The following is a 23,821-nucleotide window of genomic DNA, read 5'->3' as shown; positions in this document are numbered from 1 at the left end:
GTAACCATTCCTTCAGCATTTCTTTCTTAACTTCATTCCTTCCTTCCTTCATTCACTCATTCCCTTCTTCAATTTTTGTACCATGTATTATAGAAAAAACCATGCAAAGGGCCCACAGATTTGCAGCAGAGACAGTGATGACAACTGAGGACTACAGACCAAGTCCTGGTTACTTGTTGAGGCCCCTTTGGTCCTATGATCACTTACTAGTTCTCAAATCTATTTAGTATTCAGGGTATTTATTGACACGTGTATGTCTAGTGCCAGGCATGAATTTGGGAGCCTAACACTTTATCTAGAGTTTGACTCTGTTAGTGGGGTTCTGCATTCTGCTAGGTACTGTGTGGATACCAAAAAAAAAGATGATCAGTAGATGTATAAATGGAGAGTATTCTAAATATAGAGAGATTACTACAGTTTTCCCTAGCTCCCAAAGTCTTCATGGACACAGCAGGCTTTGAGTGGATGCTGCAAGGTTTAGGTGATGCAAAAAAAAAAAAAAAAAAAAGGAAGTGTAATGGGGCACAGGATCCAGAGCAAAGCAGGGAAACTGGAAACCTTGGATGACCAGAAGAGTTTCCTGGCTGAAGCAGAAGACTCATGTTTAGAAAATGAATATAAGTTATGCAGGGAGGGAAGGAGACCATCCTGGACATCGGCAAGAGGAAAGGAAAAGGATGGAAGTATATTTTTAGATAAGTTAATCGAGGGTGCTTTGTGCATGGCCTAAAGTCCTTCTTTGGGGATCTTGCCTATTCTCCACTTCCAAATGTTTGCTGGGGGACTGCCAAATTGGTATCCCCCTTCTCTACCAAACCAGTGAGCACATGACTATGGCTCTGACCACCATTCCTCTCAGGACAGAGAGATTGTCAATCTAAAACCTTCCTCTGTTTTTTTCCTTGTCACTGTGTGACAATGGAATGGAGATAGAGATGGCTCTGTGGGCATTTGAGTTATTGACAACTATGAGGCCTCCTTGTGTTTTGACTGCATAAAACCAGTTTTTCCCTTTTTTGACTTCAGGTGGTTTCCCTAACTAGATATCTAAACAGATCTGAATCATTTAAGAAAAAAAAAAAAGCAAGCAATTACTCTGAGATATTCTGACAAAAATTTGCAAGGGAAAGCTGGATTGGGAGGTAAAGAGAAAAATTTCACTTTTAAAATTATGTAGACAAATTCAATAATACCAATTTGAAATTTATTTTCATAAAATATAATTATGATAGCTAACATTTACTGAGCTTCTTTAATGTGCCCAACAATATTTTTTGTTCTTACTGCATTAAGTCACTTATTACTCTCAACATCCCACTTTATAGACAAGAAAACTGAGATACAGAGAGATGTCATAACTTTGCAAGGTCAATCAATAAATAAGTTTGGACCACAGATACAAACCCGGGTAATCTTACTCCCTAGGCTCTCTTGAATTAAGTGGAAGAAATAATGACATGTAACACAGATCTTTTATGTATTTAACATTCGTGTATGTGTGTATGTACACACACATTTACTGGGATATTTGGGTATATGTTGGTGAAAGATTCATAATCTTGTTTTTTAAAATTTTATTTCAGTTATTCCTTAGAAGGTCAAGCACTTTTTTTAAAAAAAAATACCTTTATTTTGTTTATTTAGTTTTTTTTATACTGTGCTGGGGATTGAACCCAGCGTCTCAAACATGCTAGGTATGCACTTTACCACTGAGCTACAACCCCAGCCCTCATAATCTTATTTTAAAATTGATGCTTATAGCCTTCTCTTTTCTGTGCAATTTTATAGCATATGCAGATCTATATAATGCATGTTGATCATTCATTGACTATTATCTTTAATAATATTCATTAGAGGACCTTCATTGTCAATGAATCCATTCCTAACTTTCTATCATTCCTTGTCTTGTTTATTTTCTGATTCTTTGTTCTGCACCTGCATCAAAACAAAACCTGTACCTATTTTTGCACTTGCATAAATTAATTTATCTTTGATTTCTGCCTAAACATATTCTGAAACATATCAGCCCTATGGTATATTATTCACACCTCTCTACTTAGTACATGATGTAAAGTAGGACATTTCTAATTGTCTCAGAATTGGTGGCTCTAGTCCTTTCTGGAAAGTAGTATTTAAGCACTACACGTTCTAAAGAGAGCTGCCAATAATAACAGTTAAGAGATGTCGTTCAGTTTGGAGATTAAAACTGTACTCTTTCTAGTCCCTTTGAAAATTACATAAGAAGATACACTGGAGCAGACAGGAAAAGAATGTTCAATCTATACTGTAGCAAGGGAGGAGAAGCAGATGATTACCTCTATCTCATCCCTAACCAAGCAATAGGGATTGTGGGTATTCTAAGATAATCAGTCAATTATACCGTGGTCCCTACTTGGAATCTACCAATCTGCATGCCTAATTTGGTAGCACTAGTATGAAAGCTGAAGACTGCAAGATAAACTTTTATGTAGAGTTTCATCAGTATCTATGGAACCAAGCCAAAATAAGACCTGAGATTTCTGCTCACCATGGATAGCTGCTCAGTTCTCTTGGGACAGCCCTCCCTACCCTTATTCCTCCTTTCTCCAATCATATTTCTGAGGTTAATGGAATGACAAATTAATAAATGAACATAAAAGTGGTTTTCTATATGTCAGAGATTCTTTTACATAATTGTTAAATTCCAGCTCATTTAATCTATATAAAACTCCCAACAAAGTAGATTCTCTATTGTCCCAATTTCGCAGATGAGAAAGTGAATCCACAAGGAGATTAAAGTAATGTGCTCAAAATCACAGAGCTAGGAAATGATAGAATCAGGTTGGATCATGTAGTCTGGCTCCAGAGTTGCTTCCTTAACCTCTAAACCCTTCTACTCCTACCCCTGCTCATTTCTCACCTGAAGCCCACACATCCAAACACCTGCCAAAGACCAGGGTAAGGAAATACCAAGAGCCTTCTCCATTTAAAAAGCCTCAAGAAACAGCCTGTCTGGCATCAGAAGAGAAGAAACAGGATTGAGATCAGATACAAAAGGATAAGAATTGCAAACCAGCCTAATCTGGATCTGTAGTAACCAAAAACAATGAAAAAAAAAAAAAAACAAACAAACTCTTTTAAGTTTCCCAAAACGTAGTGAAGCAATAGGAGTTCAACAAAGCCCTGTCAAAAGCAGGGAATGTGGGCAAAAGCAAAACATTGCATGTATGTACCTTTGGAGTTCAGCCTGTGCTCTAAGCAAGTCACACATTAAAGTAGCCACTGACCCCGTGACTCACCCCAGTCTTGGTCATACCTTGCTGAAGTACAGAGATGATCCAGAAGAGACAACTCCACATCCTTGTTCTGGTTTTACAATTTCTCCCCCAATTACTTCTTGCCAGTCAGATTCCCAACCATTCTGGTTCTCAAAATCCGACATAATTGTGGAAGGAAGTGCAGCTTCTGGATGGCATTCAGTGCCTTGGTATCCTTGGTCACACCTATGAGAGAGCAGGGCCAAGTAACCAAGTCACCAACTACTTGGCAGCACAACAGCCATCTTGCCAAAAACATGTTAGGTGTCTCACTTTTCCTTGCATCTTATCATTAGCATGAGATTTTTCTTTACGGTGTTAATCTGTATATGTGGTGTGGTACTAAAACAATTTAGTTTTCATACTCCCCTAAATAAATAGAATCCTTCCTGAGAAGACATCATGGTAGAATGGTAGAATTTAGGCATTAAATAGCAATGAGGAAGGACACAGGTATGTGTGCTTATATGGAGTCGGGGCAAAATATAGTGGAATTTTCCAGCAGGCTTAAAAAAGTCACATAGAAATGTTTGTCTGTTCAACCAACATGTAACTATGGCCATGTTTCAGTTTCTCCTTCTGATTTAATTATGTCTCTTTTATAGTCTTTATGGATTCAAGTGTGTTCCTTTCTCATTCTCATTAGTGATAATCACTGTCTCTCTGCGTGTACAACCTTGAGCTTCCTTGAAGTGGCACAGGAGAGCGAGCTGCAGTTTCACTAGTGCTCTAAGACTTTCAAGGGGAGAAAGGGAAAAAGACAGCAAGGCATAAACTCTGAAATTTAAAAACCAGAAGCCATTGGCTCTAGACTATATATGGCTTTATACTTATTTTAATATATCTTTTTTTTAGTACTAGGAATTGAAACCAGGGGTACTCTATCACTGAGCCACATCCTCAGATTTTTAATTTTTTTTTTAAATTGAGATAGGGTCTTGCTAAGTTGCCTAGGCTGGCCTAGAACTTGGGAACCTCCTGCTTCAGCCTCCTAAGTGACTGAGATTACAGGTGTATACCTCTGTACTCAGTTAATGTAATGGTATCTTTTACATCTAAAGAAAGAAGAGAAAGTAGGCTCATTTTCTTTTGGTTATTTCATCATTTATTAGTCTATCTACTAACTGATAACAACAGCTGTGGTATACCCATAGACATGATCCTGAGAAGCAGGGATGGATTGCATTTACTGGAGCACGCACCTGCACATGCCATGGTCACATGAGCCGTGCCCACTGCACATGTTGGGGCACTGCTGCCCGATGTAAATGCTGTCCAAAGCCCACTCATCCTGGGCTGTATAGTAGCTCTGACTCCATCGGAAGCGGGTGGCACTGGACCTGGAAACAAAGTACATAATAAAAATAGTGCTCCAGAATGCCAGACCGCCAGACAACTCGCTTTCTGGAACTTGTGTTTAGCTGTCCATCATTTGTTTCCAGTTTAGTTTTCACTCAGCTACTGTGCAGTACAACAATTCTATCATGAATGAAAGTTAAAAAGAAATCCCCTATATTAGATATACTTCAATCTTAATTCATTTGAGATGTTTTAAAGAAAAACAAAATATCTTTATTTTTGTGGTTTCTCAGAGATTTGGTGCTAGAAAAAGAACAAAAAAGGATACTTTTTAAAAAATAAAAATATATACTAAATGGAGACTTTCACAGAAAAAATGTAAAATTTCCAGTCAGAATAATTCAGCTTCTCAGAACAAATGTATCACTAGTTATTGGCAGATTTTCAGTTAGCTTACAATATAAAACAAAAATTTTATTTGGAGTATTATAGTTCAGGGGGAAGAGGACATACTGTATATATACCATACTATTTCACAAATAAGAACACCTGCATGTTAAATTCTGCTTCCTCTGAAACACTGACTTGCTTAAATTTCAGGGACCAGCTGATCTTTACTGGAGATGAAAACTGAAGGGGAACATTGTACAGAGAGAAACACTTGGGACCTTAATTCATTGAAACTAGACATAAAGCTTAAAGAAGAGAATATTTTGAGAGCACTGTCAAAAGGCCTCCAGTCACTCACTACTTTAAAATATTCTTTTTAAAATTATGGCATATTTCTCACCTATACGAATTTTCAGGAATCTGTCATTAGATCTTTTTGGGTAAAATACTAAACAAAATAACAAAGAAAGAACTTGCAGAATGATTGTGGTTGCTTAGCTTCCTGATTAAACCATCCCTAAGCATGCCGTCTACACATACATTTGATCTTAATGTCTCTGAATGATCCATTAAATTTTCAGCATCAATTACACATATTAAGTACTCCCTAAGTACATAACAGACCGTTAAAATCCAGACTGAGTTTTATTGTTTATTTTACCAATGATCTGTTGCTAATAGGTTGCACTTTCATTCCTGGTAGGATAATTCCTGGATTCACTGGGGTACATCCAGTAGACACAGTTTTGCTGGTGTAAAGTCAAAGGACATACAGTAGGACAGATGTACCACCTCCTCTATGGTAACAGATTTGTGCTTGTAATTAAACGGTCATGACAATTTCCATAGTCCCATTAAGAAATGGTTTTTAGAAAAGCCCACTCTAAAAGTGGATACATTGTCTTGTAGTCTAGAGCCCTACAGAATAGAAGCAAATAAAACTTATGCACCATTGTCATCATGAAAAGGAGGGTTGACTCTAATCTGAGTCAAGTCCAGGGCCACAGCTGACTAGATTGTAAGATCATCTGAGACAGGAATATCTTTAGTTCCAATGGTTTACACAGGAAAAGAATAAAGTAAGTGCTCATAAAATTGTGTTAAAAAATGAGTCAATGAGTGGCTGAACAGCTCAGGAAAGGGTAGACTGTTTCTCACTTCTGTAGGTAATATAGTAAAGAATCAAAGGACAAGACCCTTGGACCCTGCTGAACAATTTGTCACCTGTGTGACCTTTAGTGAGAAATCTAAGCCTTCAGGGGCATCTGCTTCCTCACTTCTCAAATAGAGGGTTTCAGCAAACTGATTTCTAAGATCCCTTCTAGCTCTCAAATAAAATGATTCCTCTAGTGGTGTGTTGGCCAAGGTGACAGTTTTCTTTATAGTTACATGCTGCTACAAAACCCATGGCATACTTTATTAGGAGGCTTTGTCACTTCCAGTATTCAAATGTGGTATGAGGGTTCAGGAAGCTGTCCTAGATTTCCCAGTTCATTTATGCTTTTACTAGTCACGTGCAGACACATTCTGAATTCTTTTTCTAGGTAAATTAAACCTTATATTCTATGAACTCTTAAAAAAGTTATTTCCTTAAGACAAAAAGCTTAAGGGGAATTATTCCATTTAAATAAAACCCATAGTTTAATGTTCTGATGTTAATTAAGAGAGAGTGCAATAAGTGGTGGTTGAATATTGGCTTCATTTTTAGTGAGAAAAAAAAATCAGTTGTGTGAGCCATCTCCAGCTGGTCACACGTGGGAGGAGGAGGTGTGATCTCACTGATTTTCAGCTGCATCACTGCTAAATATTGGCCCAAAATACCAATGTTTAATTTGCCTGATTCTCTCTTTCTCCCAACTAAGTAATCTTAGGAAGGTCTTGCATACTTTGGATAGAATCTGAAAGTGGAACTACTGCTATGTGGGTCATGAAATGGAGTTGACTTGCATTTAAAACCCAAACTCTATGGATTCCCTAAAGCAACAGAACTTGAATCTTCATTTAATTTTTTCCCCCATATAAACTTCAAAACAGAAACAAAGTGGCATTGAGTCATCTCTTGGTAGTTGGATAGCCTGAGGAATCAAGGTAAATGAAGGCTGACTAAATTGTATTTTCCACCTTCAGAGTTCCTGTAATTACATTTACCCAATTATTCTGAAACTCATTCAGTCATTAGGTGTTGATTTGTTTATGAAGTTGGCGACTGACAGCTGTTTGGGTCTCATTAGGCCCTGTTCTTATGTAAATGTCTCTCATAAAAACGAAATTAATTTTCATTGGGTAACAAATGTTCAGTTCTTATACAATATAATTTCTCTGAGCAGGTGTATACATTTGATATTTCCACTCTAAGTTATCCTATCTAGTACATTTTCCAAAGTTAACAGATCTTTAATAATGCAAGAATCACATTTGCTTTTATGCATTCAATTTATATTTTGTGTAAGTTTGAATCAAAATAGCAGAACAAAGATTTGTCCAAAATAACACAGCTTCAAGCTAAGCTTCATGGCTTTCCCCAATGAAATATTATTTGCAAAAGTTTGAAATGAATATAATAAAGTTATCAAGAATGCCAAGGAGAGTAAATATATCTAATCTTTATAGCAGAAATTTTAAATGTTATAGATCCCAAAACAATGGCAATAACCAGTTAAACACTATTTATTTAAATGTAGCAATAATGTAAGTATTAGTCAGTAAGAATGCTAAAATAAATATCCTACTGAGCTGTTTGTTTTTAAAAAATATTTTCACTTTCTTTTTCCAGGGCTTTGAAGAAATGTTGGAAAAGCAGAATGAATTCATTCATTTTTTTAAACATGCGTTTAAAGGCAAATGCTCAAAGAAATAACTTAGTTGATTTTTTCTGTCTTCAGACTGAAGTATCTTATAATAAAATATCTCTTTAGTTTACTGAGGCACACTGAATTGAAATTCTGTATAATTTTCCAACATTCAATGAGCCACCTACGATATAGCAGGCACTATGTTGAGTCTAGAGTTTAAGGGTCAATATATCTCCTTTCCAGTGTTTAATTAACACTGAGGACAATTAACCTTTCCTGACTATGCTAAAACTTTCACTTTGCTGATACATCTTTCAAGTTAAGAAATAATAGTGCAAAGAGAAAAAAAAGAAGAAATAGTAGTATAACATACATTTTGAGTGTAAACTACCTATAAACATGTTTTTCTGATAAGGCTAATACTTTTGGGGTACTTACTAAACACAATAAATAAGAAAAATAGCTCATAATGTTTCCAGGGGTGAAAAGACATCTCTAAAACATACCACTGATATTATCTTACTATAATTTTGAAATCATACCACACATTTTCATGAATAAAAATAATTTTCAAATAATGATAGACCTATACTTATTTGTATATGTGAAATAAGGGGGAAAAAACCCTCAGTAACTTGAGTCCAGTATGACTAGTACTTCAATTACTGATGTATCATTTTGCATAAATTTCTACTGATATATATGATTAGAAAGTCCTTGAAATTAAATAAAAGTTTTGATTATATTCCCAGCAGTAGGCATCAAAAAGTAGATCTTGCAGAAAGTAAGAACTTGTTATATAAAATATCAACAGAGTACCCAGAAATGGCTCACAGTTGGACAAAAAATAAAAGATCTGTGTGAATCAAATTTCAAGCATTTTGTTCCAACTGTCGTAATGGATGCACCCTTAAAACTAATCAAGGAGGCATTCTTACATAATGCCATTATTCAATTTTCAACTAAAAGTATTAAAATAATGCCAGGTTGTTACTTAACCAATTATTTTGTGTAGAATCTAATTTTTAGATAAAATAATCTGAGGATTTATTTCATAATTTTCTTTTCACCAAAGGGGTATAGAAGACAGATATCACAGAAAAATATAATACTTGTCTCCCTCATGCTTTTTCTGCTGCTCACATCACAGAATCTTACAATTCCAGGACTGTGAGGGACCCTTAAGATAATCCAATTTAAAAATTTCATTCTATGCATAAAGAATTGGCCTTAAAAGGTAGTGAATGTGAAGATCATGACAAAGCTACTCTGAGAATTCAGGCCTTCTAATTTCTATCTGGGCTTCTTCTTTGGGCAAAGTTCATCCTGTTCAAGGGCTTTAAATCCTATTCACAGTACTTAATTCTTAATCCCCCATCCCTTAAGTACTGCACTGTTTTGATTGGTCATCCTAACATGAAACAGTGTAATATCTGGGAAAAACTATTGTGCTTTTTTCTTTTGCATTATTAAAATATTCTTTCTTGATTACTGAAGCCTCTGCCTTCTGGGAATGATTTTTATTTACTGAAAAAAATGTGACTAGAGAAAGGAGTATATGTTAAGTTTTTTATATAAAAAGAAGGGCTTTGAAGCATGTCAATAAATTTGCAATTTATACTGCTTGAAGTTTTAGATTCCTGTATCATTGCCTTTCGTATGTCAAATCTAAAGGACCTGGCTCTTAAGTTCTCACCCCCAAAATAAAAACTTGGGGCAGGCAAGAAGGGAGGTCAGAGGAAGCTGGGATATGGGAAAGAAATTTTTCATGTTTTTCATTAGCTCTATTTTTTAAATATTTTCAATACAAAAGAAATATCTGGGTTTTTGGATGGTACAAAATAATCAATAAATATCTTGCCATTGTGCTTAACTCTTCTTAATATCCAAGTCATGCCAATAGAGATAGTAAGTTAAAGTGACAGCCATATCTAAAGATGTCATCTCTCACCAAGTTTTCTGGGGAAGAAGCACTATGACTCTTCTCCACTGTGTGAACTCACTGGCATGGTAAATACTTGCTGATGTAAATTCTTGACAACTCGGCATACTTGGAAGACATTCCTGAAAGAGAGTTAGGCAAAATTAAACTCCACCTTCTATTCCCCAGGGGAAATATGTTTACTTACCACTGTAAGTGAAAAAAACCTGAGGGAGCTGGGCATGATGGCAGATGCCTGTAATTCTGTCTGGGAGGCTCAGGCAGGAGTATCACAACTTCAAAATCAGCCTCTGAAATTTAGCAAGACCCTAAGCAACTTAGTTAGACCCTGTCTCTAAATAAAAAATAAAAAGTGTTGAGGATGTGGCTCAGTGGTTAATTATCCCTAGGTACCCAAAACAAAAACAAACAGAAAAACCTGAGGAAAATCTAATGTAATAATCTTAAGTATTGGTGATGGTGACGTGGATGCAATCCATGATTTTGGGAAATAACTGCAAATGAGATGCTACATGGAATCGAACGTCTCCCAGTTCTCACATGTACAAACAGAAATGAATTAGGAGTCATTTTTGAAAATCTGTTATTAGCATATAGTAAAATTATTCTATTCGTCATGGTATTTATGCATTTATTACAATGGCAGATTATCAATGTATATATATAGAAAAATAAATTTTATTTTTAGAAAAATGATCTGTATTTCTTTTTGTTTTGTTTTGTTTCTAAAGAGAAACCAGGTAAAGAGAACTAGGAAAGGAAGGGATGAAGACATGAAATGGGGAAAGGAGAGGTAAGTTTACAGTGAAAAAAGAGTAGAGAAAATAATATTCAAAACACAATCTGAGAGTATTCGTTCTTGAAGTTATTCCCATTTAGGATCTCAGAATGAAGAATGTGTTCTCCTTATAATACATTGCTGACTTTATGTCAATTTTAAGCTACAGATAATACTATTTTTTTTTTCAACTCAAAAGAGACTTTTAGAATTTTAACTGTTTTCATATGAAAAAGGAAGAAGCCACTAATCACAAACATGAGAAAATATACTTACTTCCTGGACAAGATGCCAGGTAAGGCCATGGTTGGTTGAGTACTCCAGCTTCACCTGGTTGTCCATGTGGGGGGTGTATTTCTGGCCACATCCCATCACCAAACTAAACTGAATCATATAGGAAGCGCCTATCTGCATTGATTGTGTTTCCACATAGCGCATACTTGAGGCAAGTTTAGAATCTCCTGTAAAACTGAAAGAGACAGAGATGGAAGTCAGAAAATTCTAAAAATGATATATCAGAAGAAAATTAAGCTCCTCACTTTTTTCTTTTTTTGGTACTGGGAATTGAACCCAGAGGCACTTAACCACTGAGCCACATCCCAGACCTTCTTATTTTTTATTTTGAGACAAGGTTTTGCTAAGTTGCTTAGGGCCTTACTAAGTTGTTGAGGTTGGCTTCAAACTTGTGATCCTCTTGCCTCAGCCTCCCTAGCCACTGGGAATATAGGTGTGTACCACAGCTCCTCACTTTGTGCTGTGTGCTAGAACAGTTTCAGGTTACTTATTTAAACCTTGCTAAGTTCCAGAACATATTTCATTCAATCAAATAAATGTGATTTAAAATAATCAACCAAATAAGCTACTTTTTAAGAAAGTTAATACCTATAATTGTCAAATGTACCTGAAATTGGGTATTCACTCATATATTGCCCTCATTAATCTCACCTCTTGCAATCTATCCAAAGGAAATAATTATAAATTCAGAGACAATTTCATAAAAATGTGATGAATATTACACGATTAATTATAATTGTTTGCAATCTTATTGTCAAACTAGAGAAAAATGGAAGGCTTAAGTAAACTGGCATAGCCAGCCACCTGGCAAAAATTATGTATATTTCAAATATTTATGAAGGTAATATAATCACATTAAATTTATATTATGAAGTACATTTCAAAAATATCCATAAGATGATAAAGAAAGGAAATTGACCAGAATGCTTGTGGTGGCTGTGTTTGGTGGTAAAAAATTTGATGATTTCCAAATTTTCTTTGTTTTATTTTCCAAATAGATTCTAATGCTTGTGCATTAAGTACTAAAAAATCATAAAGTAATCTTAGCAGTTGTGCCCCAAGTCAGTAAAATTCCCATGTTTTACTGGGTCCCATCTGAGTGCTATATAACTGTAATGTAAACTGTTTGAAGGTAGACAAAATTATTATTATTATGTTTTAGAGAAAACTTCTCAAGGAATTTGTAATCTACCAGGGAAGATTAAAATATGGACACATTGGCACTGAAGTTACACAGGTCAACTGCACTGGGGTTTATCTGCCATGGCACTTGTTTCTGCAATTCTATAAAAGATCCACTACTGCTCTTCCACAGTAACCCCTACTAGTCAAAAGGCACAGAAGATGTGGGCAGAGGAGCTAATGTAATACTTTGTTGCATTTAATATATTTTCTTTTATGGTATCAGCAAAATAAGGAGTAACTATGATGACATGCTTCTTGCAGAGAGGAAGATGTTATTTACAATGGAATATTATTCATATATAGGTTCACAATAGACTTGGACTTGAGGTTATAAAATATAAACTTTTCCTATCAATGAGTAATTGCCATTTAGCTAAAAGATTTTAAATTAAGATTTACACTTGGAAAATGAGTAGAGAAATAAAATAGAAGAGCTTCAATATCTGCTTTAGTAGAATGTACAAAAAAAAAAAAAACAAAGGAAAGAGGTATATTCAGGATAGCTGGTCTTGCAAATCAGTTAAGAAATAGTAAAAGCCACAACTTGTTTATTGTTATCAATAAAGGTGCCCATGATTTGTTGTTAGGCCCAGTCCATGATTGTGCTCAGAATAATACCCAAGTTATCTTCTTTAGTTTTATCTTCAGAGTAACTCTGTATAGTAGGAAAAATGATCTCTTTTTAGCAATTGAGGAAATGGGCTAGTCAATGGTAGAGAATCAATGAGAAATTGGCTTTGCTTGACTCCAGAGTCTCTTAACTAATACACTATTTCTGTATCTTCCAATCATTCTAAAATTGGGAGAGAAAAACACTGCAATTTGAAACAAATTTTGCTTATAGTTAATTTATAAGTCATTAACTTATGCAATGATACCATGGTGTTAAAGATATAAAGCTATGATTGTTGTTTTATGTTAGACTACACAGGACACAATCTAAAAAATGCAACACTGTAAAATGAAATTTTTAGCAATATTGGCAGAATAAATCAACATAAAACAAAAACAGTAATAAACCATATAGGCACAAACTTATCTCCATAATTTCCATGGTCTTCTGAATAGGCAAAAAAAGGTTTTCCAAAGGTTTTTTTTTTTCTGGGAGAAATAGTGGTGCTTTTAGGATTAAATGCCCTTTCTAAAGCTTTCAAAGAGGAAGGTAATTAGAGGCATGCCAACTAGGCTTCACTTAAATTGTTCTTGCTTTAAAGATGTGCTGTCTGTCCTGGGTGTCTTGAAAGAAAACCCCACAGCACAGGCAGCATAGGTCCTGATGGGTCTGCAAGTGACATGAAGATACTAAAGCCTTCTCACTTCTGCCATGCATGGTATTTCCCCACCCCAGCATTTCTGAAATAACTTAAGAATATTTTCAGTTTTTTTTTGGTAAATTCATCTCTTTTGGACTGTTTATTGTCTCTGTAATTCTATACAAAAACAGAAGAAAATCTGTGTTTTACACACACACGTTGTGTGCACCTAATCGTTTGTATCCATCACAAAGGGAGCCATGAAATTTGCTGAGGACCTGGAAGCATACACACCAAAGGATGTGTTCTGAGCTACTACAATGGAGAACAACAGATTTTGATAATGCCATGACACCAAGAAAATCAAAAGATAAAATGTATATAAAACAGTGAGTTCAATAAGCAAAATGATGGCAGTGAAACAATGACAACAAGTCTTGCTCAGACTATTGTCTATCAACTGGTGAAAGCGCTGTCCAATGGGCCTAGTGTTTCCTATTATAGGCAGATCCTTAAGGGTGGGCCAATTCAACTGCCAGCCACAGCCTATTTTCTCCCCAGTCACCTTCCAGAGATTGTGTCTACCAATGAGTTCTCACCAATGAGATGTAAGAGATGCCAGGTGGATTTACTCACTGGCTTTTAAAAAGGGACTGATGGAACTACTGCCACACCCTTACTGCCTGTTGCTTCTATGAGTTTCCTTCCTTTCTAGTGAGGCATTGCATCTTGTGACAATAACAGAACAAGCATGTGGGTGGAGATCACTTTGCTGACATTGTGAAGTGAAAGCCTGGGTCTCTGGTGGCCTTGTTAAAGTACTCACCAGTCCTGGGCTGTCTATTCTAGGGATGCTTGTTATAAGTGAAAAAATAAATCTCTTTACTTTTGTTTATGCCATGGTCAGTGTTTTCTAGTTTTATAAACTGGCTCTGGATGCATTTCTAACCACTACCCCTGCCATACCCATAGTGATGTATGCTGTACGATATGTATCCTTAATGCCTTAATCAGAAACAAAATAATACAAGAAAGGCACAAATGTCTATGCTTTAAGTTCTAGCTCATTCACAGCACAGGTCATCTGACTGCCTGACTGAAAGCTCATACTCAGTTGCGGTGTTGGGGGCAGAGAATTTCCTCTAATTTACAGAACTGCTCCTCTTTGCTGCTTACTGAAGTCAAGATTATGTTTACAAAGGCAAAAATGAACCTGAACTTTTTCTCCGTTACAATCATAGGAAGAGAAAAGAATAGGCTGCATCAGCATTTTGAGAAGAAATTCTGGAGACAGAATGCACTGGGAATCAGGAGGCTTAGCTTTATTCATGCTAACTTGAAAGAGTACCTTAAAAATAAAGGAATAACTTGTAAAAGTTCCTGTGTTTAACTGTAAGATTTCATGAGCCAATGGGGATATCTCTTTCCACTAGGACAGTATTACCCCTCCCCTCAATTCCAACTGCAAGAAGGCTAGTAGGCTATTATGACACCAGTCAAATGGATAACACCATGATGTAACTTCAGTCTCCACAGTGCTAAGTTCTTGGTATAGCTCCTTCACCTCCTCCTCTCCTGCTTAATTTCGAGTGCTGCTGAGGACCTGCTTTCCTAACCATACTGAAGCCTCCCTGCAGCAAGGGATCATATTTTATTACTCTGCTTCCCCAAAAGATGCAGAACAAGGCCCCTATCTCACAGAAAACATGATGTTGGACACCATGATGTTCCAATGGTTGGATTATCTCATTTGACCTTTGAGCTAAGGCCATTTGGGAGACACCAGGGATCCGTAACACTGTGTCACAGAGAAGGACAACTGAGAGATGGAGTTGCTGGCCCCAGAGTCACACAGTTGCTAGAAAGCGAGAAATGAGGCCTTCTGATTTCTATTTTGACATCCTTTCCACTATGTCCCACCTGTGCAAAGCTCTCAAAGAATGTTTGCTAAATGAAATAAGCACATGAGTGCAGTCTCTCACCTGGGGAGCAGACAGGTTTTACAAAACTATAGTTACTTCAATGCCGTAATGAACACAGATAAGGTTTTGAGGTGACCTTGGCTTAAAGAAATCACGTTCTCTCCAGAGTCTCTTTTCCATCTTCAGAAAAAATAAAAGACTTTCATATGAAAGGCAGATAACATATAACTAAGTAAGCAGTAGAATACTTGGGCCACAAACTCCTTAAAAGCAAATTCATGTCAAACAGCCAAATCATCCAGGGACTGAGTCATTTTTGACAACTGATTTCACCTCTTTAAGAATATTTTTGTCAGACAGTCAACATGGCTGAAATCTCATTATTAATGTGCTGTAACAGAGGACACTATATCCATATTTACATTTCTTAGAAATCGAAGCAAAACTGCTATTTTCTCACAAAAGAGAAAAAATCTGCAGAGTTCTTTTCAGAGAACAGAAGAGTCACAGAATGCTATTTTTTTTTGATACTACACATAAGTTTTAGTCATCTTCAGAAGGAGATGTGAATGAATCTCGCTCTTAGATATCATTGTCTTTTTATGTTCTTATAATCATCAAAGGTATGTTCACTAGATTTGATAGAAAAAAAAAAAACCTGTTGATACCATGGGATTAAAGGTAGCATTTTAACTCAGTTGCTATTTCTACAGTATTAGAAATAACCATAATATTTTAGTGGATTTTATAAATTGTATACTTACTGAAAAAACAATCTGACAATGTAGAAGAAGCATTTTTTTAAAGAAATTAGAGCTTGCCACTCCATTATATGGATATGATCACTTAACATTTTAATATAAATACTTCTAAAAATTTTTCTTATGCTTACATAAATATACAGACACATATACACTCATTTTTATTCTTTAAAAAAGTTAAGAGCTGAAATGGATTGCACATGCCTGTAATCCAAGTGATAAGGGAGGCTATGGCAGGAGGATCGCAAGTTCAAAGCAGCCTCACCAACTTAGAGAGTTCTTAAGCAATTTAGCAAGACACTTTCTCAAAAGAAAAAATAAAAAGGGTTGGGAATATGGCTCAGTGGTTAAGTGCCCTAGTTCAATCCCTAGTATTAAAAAAGAAATCATAGTGTATTTGCCTTTTTCTTTTTTTTTTCAATGATTTAATGGCCATCTTCCATTGTCATTTTTTAAAATTTAATTTAATTTTTTTATTAGCTACACATGACATTACAATGATCTTGGCAATTCATACATTTGAATCATTGAGGTATAATTTTTCATTTATCTAATTGTACAGATTGCAGAACCACCCACCACCATTGTCATTTTTAACAAATAAAGCCAATCTCCAAGTATGGAAATTTTAGAAAGCTATTTCCATTTGTCATTGCTATAATCAATGTTTCTATAATATGCATCTTATGTATCTCTGTGCACTTGTCTAATAATTTCTGAAGATAAATTCCTAGAATCAGAATTGCTTAGTCAAAGCCAAGCCTCCATCATTTAGAGTGTGATTTTAATATTTTGCTTTAGTCCTCTATGGATCAAGATTGCAAACAAAAGATAAGACCCAGACAAATAAAAAGAGATAATTAACAGGCATGTTGTTAAAGTTGACACTCACTGCCAGGGCTGTTTCCAGAAAGATTGTACCAAATTACATTTAAAGAATATTATGACTGAGGAGCTGATTCTTACCACTTGTCAATATTGAACACTGATAATATTTTTCATTTTAGCTACTTTATGTCTCTTAATTTTTATTTTTGATTATTAATAAAATTAAATGGCTATTTGTGCTTATTGGCTATTTGTATTTTTATGTGTGTGGAAGCAGATTTTTCATGTACTTTTTCCATTTTAAAGAATGGGGTTAATCTTTATAATTGCTTTGTAGTAGTTCTTCATATATAGAGAATGGATAGCCTGTTATGTTAAAAACATTCCCCCACTCCAAATTTGTTGTAATAGGTTGTTTTTAAGGAGAATTTTTTTCTTCCCCAAATACAAGTTTAGAATTTTTAAGCAGCGGAATTCTTATGATGTTGTTTTATTGGTGTTGTTTTATTGGTGCAAATGACATTTGAAAGAAATATGTATTTTTTATATGTAAACTTTCAAAAAATAAATTAAATTTGTTAATTACCTCCTTTCGTTTGTATGGGTCTTCACTTATTTTTTGTTTGCAATCTTGATCCACAGAAGACTAAAGCAAAATATTAAAATCACACTCTGAATTATGGAGACTGTAATTTCCCCTTCATAATTCTAACAGTTTTGCCTTCTGGTCCTTGCTCTATGGTGGGCAATATGTGGAGGCCCCTGACTGTCTTCACTTCTGTCAGCTTCTCCCCCGATGGCACCCACCTCTGTTCTAGTTGACAACCTTAGCTTCAGTTAGAAGGATTTAGTGAGAACCGGGCTGAGGGGCTAAGCTCTTCCTCACTCTGCTCTCAACACACTTTCCTCTAGCATGGTTTCTTCCAGAAACCCACTCATATTTCAGGTTCCAAAAATGGTATGGCATTTCCTGCTTCCTGGTGCATCATTCCAATGTCAGAAGGAGAAAAAGAATAAAACATGTTGACTTTGATAAACTATTTAGTAGTATTCCTCTTGGTTTCTTGACTACATTCTCTCAGCCAGTTTCTCAACGGTACTTATTATCTAACTAAGAAATTTCCAGATATCACATTTATCTTATGTAAACATTTTTTAACTTACTTTATTCAATCTACAGCCTCAAAAAAATTTTTAATTCCTCTACATAATGCATTTTGTCATGCAGTTATTTAATATTTCACTTAAAAAAGTTTTTATGGATTTTTAAGTGACCAGATCCATTCCTATTTATCGAGATAAGATTTCAGAGTTAGGTTGGCAATCAAAGATATTTTGTACTCTATGTGCTTTTGAGCATCTGTTTTAGGTTCTTTTTTTTTAATATATACTTTTGTTCCTAGCACCTGTTTTGTTTTGCTTATCTTTATCCTTCCTATATAAAGTAAGTTTATATTTTTCAACTTAATTTTCATCCTTATTCTCTCAGTTTAGAAATTCAAATATAGCTCTTTAAATCAGGATTAGATAGTTTATGCTAGATAAATTCTTAGGCCAACAAAAAGTATAAGTCAGGTTCTTTGGCTGTTAAGAATTCAGCTTTTACAGAAAGCTATCTCATTGCAAACAAAGATCAGATTAAAATTGAGCACTCAGTAGAAAATATCTTCAAAAGGATTAGACAACATTTTGTGCGGGGAAATAAAAGTGGAGGGACCGAGTCCCCTAAGAGGTACAGCTATCTGTACACAAAGGCCATCACCACAAAGGAACATGACACTATCTACCCAGGTTATGAGCATCTACAGGGTACTACTGTAGGATGGGTGGGTAAATAGGACACAGACACTACAGGGAAAGGGTCCTCTACTCCTTGTTTAGGAGTCCAGAGTTCCATTCGTAGTCCAGTCACTTACCCAGGTCACCTATTCACTCAGACCAATTCATCTAGATGCCATAAGCTAATTCCAGTAATTTTTTAAAATCTAGTTTTAACATTTGTAGAAATTTGTTGGTGAGATACCGGTTTTGAAGATTGCTAAGTGTCAATTGATAAGTCTTCATTTGGCCTTTTTTTGAATTAAATGTTTAGCAATTGGAATAAATGGTGGGAGAGACAGACAACCCTCTGCTGAGTGACAGGTAGAGGGGGAGTAGTTACAAAGCACAGTCCAAGATGTGCCCCCAGAGAGAGGAGGGAGAAGACGAGAAGGAAGGACAGAAAGGACAAGCTGTCAGGTAGAAAGTGGGGGAGACCCACAAACCAGAGAGGGGAGAAAAAAAATCTTCTCACAACTCTAGTGGTGCCTGCTGGTCTCTTTATCAGGCAGGTACGTGCGTGCGTGTGTGCGCGTGCAGACAAGGTATCAGGGTCTATTTTCATCTACAGTACTTCCTGATATTTACGTGGGGGTGAAGGCAATCAATGAACTTTAGCTGTTTCTAGCTTGTTCTATGTCTGTCCCTGCCTTCAAAGCATCTGCTGTCTCTTGACTATCCAGAATCCTTGTATTCCTGTTTTTCTCACATTGCATCGTATCATCTACAGAGTTACTTAGGTAGAAGTGCCCTGCCTGATCCACACTTACTCCTCTATTCTTAGGATGTGCCCTTTGAACATCCTCTGGGGTCCTTTCTATTTCTCTACCTTGCTATTCACTTCCTTTCAGAAAGGAAAAGAAGTACTGGTCCATGTAGTCAGGCCTGACAGCCCTGTCTGAAAAGATTCAGCATGGAGGGGAGAGTTAGGGAGAGAAAAATACATGAGGCTGCATTGAAATCTCCTTTTTCCCCTTCTAGCTGTGGATAGCCATGTGCATTATTTAGAGAATACTTAAGCAGAGCCATTTTAAGAATTTTTTTAAAGACCTTGATACTTTTAATTTTGGAAACTCCATCCCACATCACAGCAAATATACTAAAATGCACCTGTGTCCCACTATGAAGTACAAATATTCTTAGTTGCAAAAATCTTCAAATGGATTTTACAATTTTGTATTTAAATTTTATTTGGCTATAGGTAATGCCTTTAATATACATATGGCTGTGATTTCTCAGCGTACTCAGGAATCTGAACAGAAAATTATTTCTAAGATTGTGAAATTTTATGAATAATAAGTTTAGTAATTAATGAAGTTGGCATAATGCTGTGTTTTGTAGACATTAAATTAAAATTCATTAGCTCATTTTTTTTTGGCAATTTTCTTGTCCTATTTTGGAGACAATACACATTTTCCTAGCTCTTGGGCTTTTTCCAGACTCCTGGAAAGCTTGGAGCTCCAGCATTGTGCCCAAAATGAGTACTGGAAGAGCTTCCTAGGCAGAGACATAGCTAGTGCAAAGGTGCTGGGGGAAAAAAGAGTTTGGCTTGCTGGAGCAGCAAGAAAGAAGAACTTGAGTGGGTTGATTTGGTGAAAGGCAGTGAGGCAGACGGGGAGGCTGTAGAGGCTGAGACAGCCAGGTGACCCAGAGATGACTAAGGCGATTTTTGTGAACCACTTTCCATAGAAAATAATAGCCTCAGCCTACTGAATTCTTGTTTCAACAGACATAACCTCAGATCCCATCCATCAAATGTAGATTTATTTTTTGCTATTGTTTTGTTTAGTGGTTTGTTTTCTTACTTCTGAAACTTACTTAGTTACTTAGTCCAAAAGGAAGATTTTGAGGGAAATTAACTTTGAGAAATTAAAGATTCAAAAATCAACCCAGTGGACATCAACAGGACATGAGTCTTGGAACACAGTCATTATATCCTTTTCTTAGGCTGGTCCTGATCATCACCATGTCCTCCAAAACAGATCAAGGGGTCCACTTCCCCATGGCCATCTTCCGACTCCAAGCACCATGACAGCATGTGCAGATGGTGTAACTGACTTCCTCGCTAAGCTCCTTCTACTGCTCTCCTATAACCCTCTGCCATCTATTCTCCACACAGCAACCATCACTATTTAAAAACATAAGGTCACATCACTCCTCTGATTCTCCTGTCTCCTCAGGCCCTTTGTCCTCAAAGTTCTCTCCACCCACTTGCTCTTCTTCCATAGCATTGTCAATCATCATTCTGAACTCTAATATCCCAGAGGGCTTCCCTGACCCTCTCACCTAAAATAGCCCCCTCTCCACTTCTGCCACCTAAAACTAATTTGGTTACCCTCATAGCATCATAATAATCAAGAATATTATTAAGAATGAAAACTTGTTTCTGGTCACAGTGGGGCATACCTGTAATCCCAGTGGTTTGGGAGACAGGAGGATCCCAAGTTCAAAGCCAACCTCAGCAACTTAGCAAGACCCTGTCTCAAAAACTTGCTTATTGTTGCTATTGTCCTCCAGAATATGGAAGCTCCATAAGCAAGGGGAGCTTCTCTATCTTCATGTCCTATAGTGACTGCTACCCTTTCAGTACAAATAGTGCCTGTAAAGGCATCGATGAACATTTGAATGTATACATTATTCTATCAATAAATGAAAAATTTCCTGTAATGAGATCCTTATGGTGAAAAAGCCTAATACATAGGCTCTATTTTAGAAAGTCACTTATAAATCTATTTAGGGTTAAACTCAATAGCAATTTTATAGAGGTATGGAAAGCCTCAGCTACTGAGAATACTCTTTTCACAGCTGTTGAGAATAATAGGAAGTGACTGCAGTGTGTCACTCAACATATTTACCTTTTTTCTAGCAGGGAAACTTCCTAGACCAGTCAGTAGTTCACTAGGAAGTGGCAGTTGAGGTGGCTCTTGGGAGCTGCTGACTTTCTTCAGCAGAACAATTTTAGCTGTTTTGATGCTCATTTTAAGAGTCATTGTGAAAATAATCTAAGTTGTTAAAAACAAAACCCTAAATACAGAAAATTTCTATATAAGTTATAGGTTGATTTTTAATAAAAGGAAAATCCTGTAGAAATTCTACTTGGCTATTATTTTTATTCTATGTCAATTCATTTTACAAAGGGTTGTTTAATAGTTTTCCTCTTAACCTGAGTAATCAAGCACATCTACAGTTTCAGCAAGGCACTAACTGGAGATATCCTTTGTCCAAGTTTACCAACAACACAATCTTTACATGAGCATCAAGAAACTTCTTTGACAAATTTCATAGACTAGTAGAAAGGAATAAAGATCTGGGGCTGGGGTTGTGGTTCAGTGGTAGAGTGCTTGCCTAGCATGTGTGAGGCACTGGGATCAATTCTCAGCACTGCATATAAATAAATAAATAAAGGCCCATGACAACTAAAAAATATTAAAAAACAAAAAAAGAGAAAGTAATAAAGATCTGCATGTAGTAAAGACTCTGGTTCATATATCCTTATTTTTAAAAAATTAACCAACATATAGAAGAAGAGGCATATATCATTTAAAAATGTGTAGTCCAGCTGAGTGTGGTCTGTAATCCCTCCAAGAATATCAAAGTTTGAGGCCAGCCTGAGGAACTTGGTGAGACCCTATCTTGAAATAAAAATTATAAAGAGTTAGGGATGTGGCTCAGTGATAGAGCATCCCTGGGTTCAATCTCTAGTACTGAAAAAAAAAATCAAATCAAATAAAAAATATGTGGCCCAGTGCTTGTTAAATGTGTGACAGATCCCAGTGCAGGTCTGAGTGCCCTACAGATGCACCTGAAGTCTGATGCATCTGTAGGGATACTACTAGGGGATCACCAGGTCAGTCTGGAATCTTGTTGGGTTGTTCATCACTGCACATCATTGTTTCCTGATGGTCCTTAAAACCTAGAAGCACCTTAACGACAACTTAATAGCCTCTGGGATATAGCTTAAAATTTCACCCATCCATCAATTCTGCTATAGTATTATATAATTGGTATATAACACAAAATTATTGGTTTTCTTCCATCATCAATAGAGCTAAAGTACAATTTTCTAGCTCATGGCAAATGAATTGTATTTAATTTATATTCTGAGATAAACAGGCACTTAGCATCCTTTTTTGTCTGAGGTTTTTGCCTGGGAAACCACTGCTTCTCATAAAATACACAAACAATTTTTATCTTGTCCATGATCATAGGTACCCCAATGACATAAGAACACATACTTTCTTTTTTTTATTGGTACCAAGGATTGAACTCAGGAGCACTCGACCACTGAGCCACATCCCCAGACCTATTTTGTTTTTTATTTAGAGACAAGGTTTTACTGACTTGCTTAGTGTCTTGCTTTTGCTGAGGCTGGCTTTGAACTTGAGATCCTCCTGTCTCAGCCTCCCAAGCTGCTGGAATTACAGGCATGCACAACCACGGCTGGCCAAGAACACATACTTTTTAAACGTCGGGAGCACACAGAATTTGTCAGTTCCCTCTGACTTGGGCTACTCATCCTGAAGCTGTTCTCTTCGTCTTCTCTCTCCGGTTTCCTACATTTCCAGGGCTGAACATGCCACCTCTGGCTGGTGTGAAAAGCTAAGCTTCAAAAAAGCATCCCATCCCTTCATCACACACCACCCAGTGCTACTTGTTTCCCCCTTACATCTTTTGTCATCCACAGTGAATTTCACTTCTTACACACATTGCTTTTATTTTCTCTCTCCTTTCACTATTTACTTTAGAAAATCTTTCTTTCTAAAATGTGAACCTAACAGGACTAGTGCTAGTGATTTACTTGTGTAAAGAAAAAAAAGAAAGCTTTAATTAGCAATAAATAAAACATTAGACATAAAAAATGAGCACCTTTAGTGTCCATGAAGTTCTCAGGAGTTTCTTTTCATGTTCCTGCAAGTTTCACCTTTTACTAAATCTCCTTTTAATTAAATCTGCTTTTCTTCAAGCACCACTAATGATAAGCAAAACTATAGCTCTTCTAATCCTATCTTAATTTTTACTTTGTTAATAGGGTCACAGTACTTTTTTTGTACCTTCCTATTGCAAATAAACTATGTTTAAGTTACATTATAAGACAAATAAGCTTTTAGGACACTTTTTGTGTGGGATTTCATTATAACATAACTACCCACCATTCACAAAATCTTGTCTATAATAACATATTCAGTTGTTACTGGAATATAATCCACTTAAACCGAGGTGATGATTGGTATTTAAATAGGAAAATGCTGACAAAAATAAGTAT

General features: G+C 36.1%; 1 protein-coding gene across 2 annotated transcripts in view; it reads right to left on the bottom strand.

Annotated features, from left to right (window-relative positions):
* Positions 1–23,821, bottom strand: part of Reln (reelin) — a 452,906-nt gene that overhangs the window by 108,292 nt on the left and 320,793 nt on the right. For both annotated transcript variants that reach the window (XM_076862447.2, XM_076862444.2), the window contains exons 21-24: positions 10,774–10,966; positions 9,729–9,841; positions 4,499–4,636; positions 3,296–3,482 (exon numbers count right to left, since the gene is read on the bottom strand). In XM_076862447.2, the coding sequence (XP_076718562.1) occupies positions 3,296–3,482; positions 4,499–4,636; positions 9,729–9,841; positions 10,774–10,966 (631 nt within the window). The remainder of the gene's footprint in view (positions 1–3,295; positions 3,483–4,498; positions 4,637–9,728; positions 9,842–10,773; positions 10,967–23,821) is intronic.

The sequence above is a fragment of the Callospermophilus lateralis genome, chromosome 1, assembly GCF_048772815.1.
Source record: "Callospermophilus lateralis isolate mCalLat2 chromosome 1, mCalLat2.hap1, whole genome shotgun sequence".
Classification (NCBI taxonomy): Eukaryota; Metazoa; Chordata; class Mammalia; order Rodentia; family Sciuridae; genus Callospermophilus; species Callospermophilus lateralis.
This window is presented reverse-complemented; position numbering and strand designations above follow the sequence as displayed.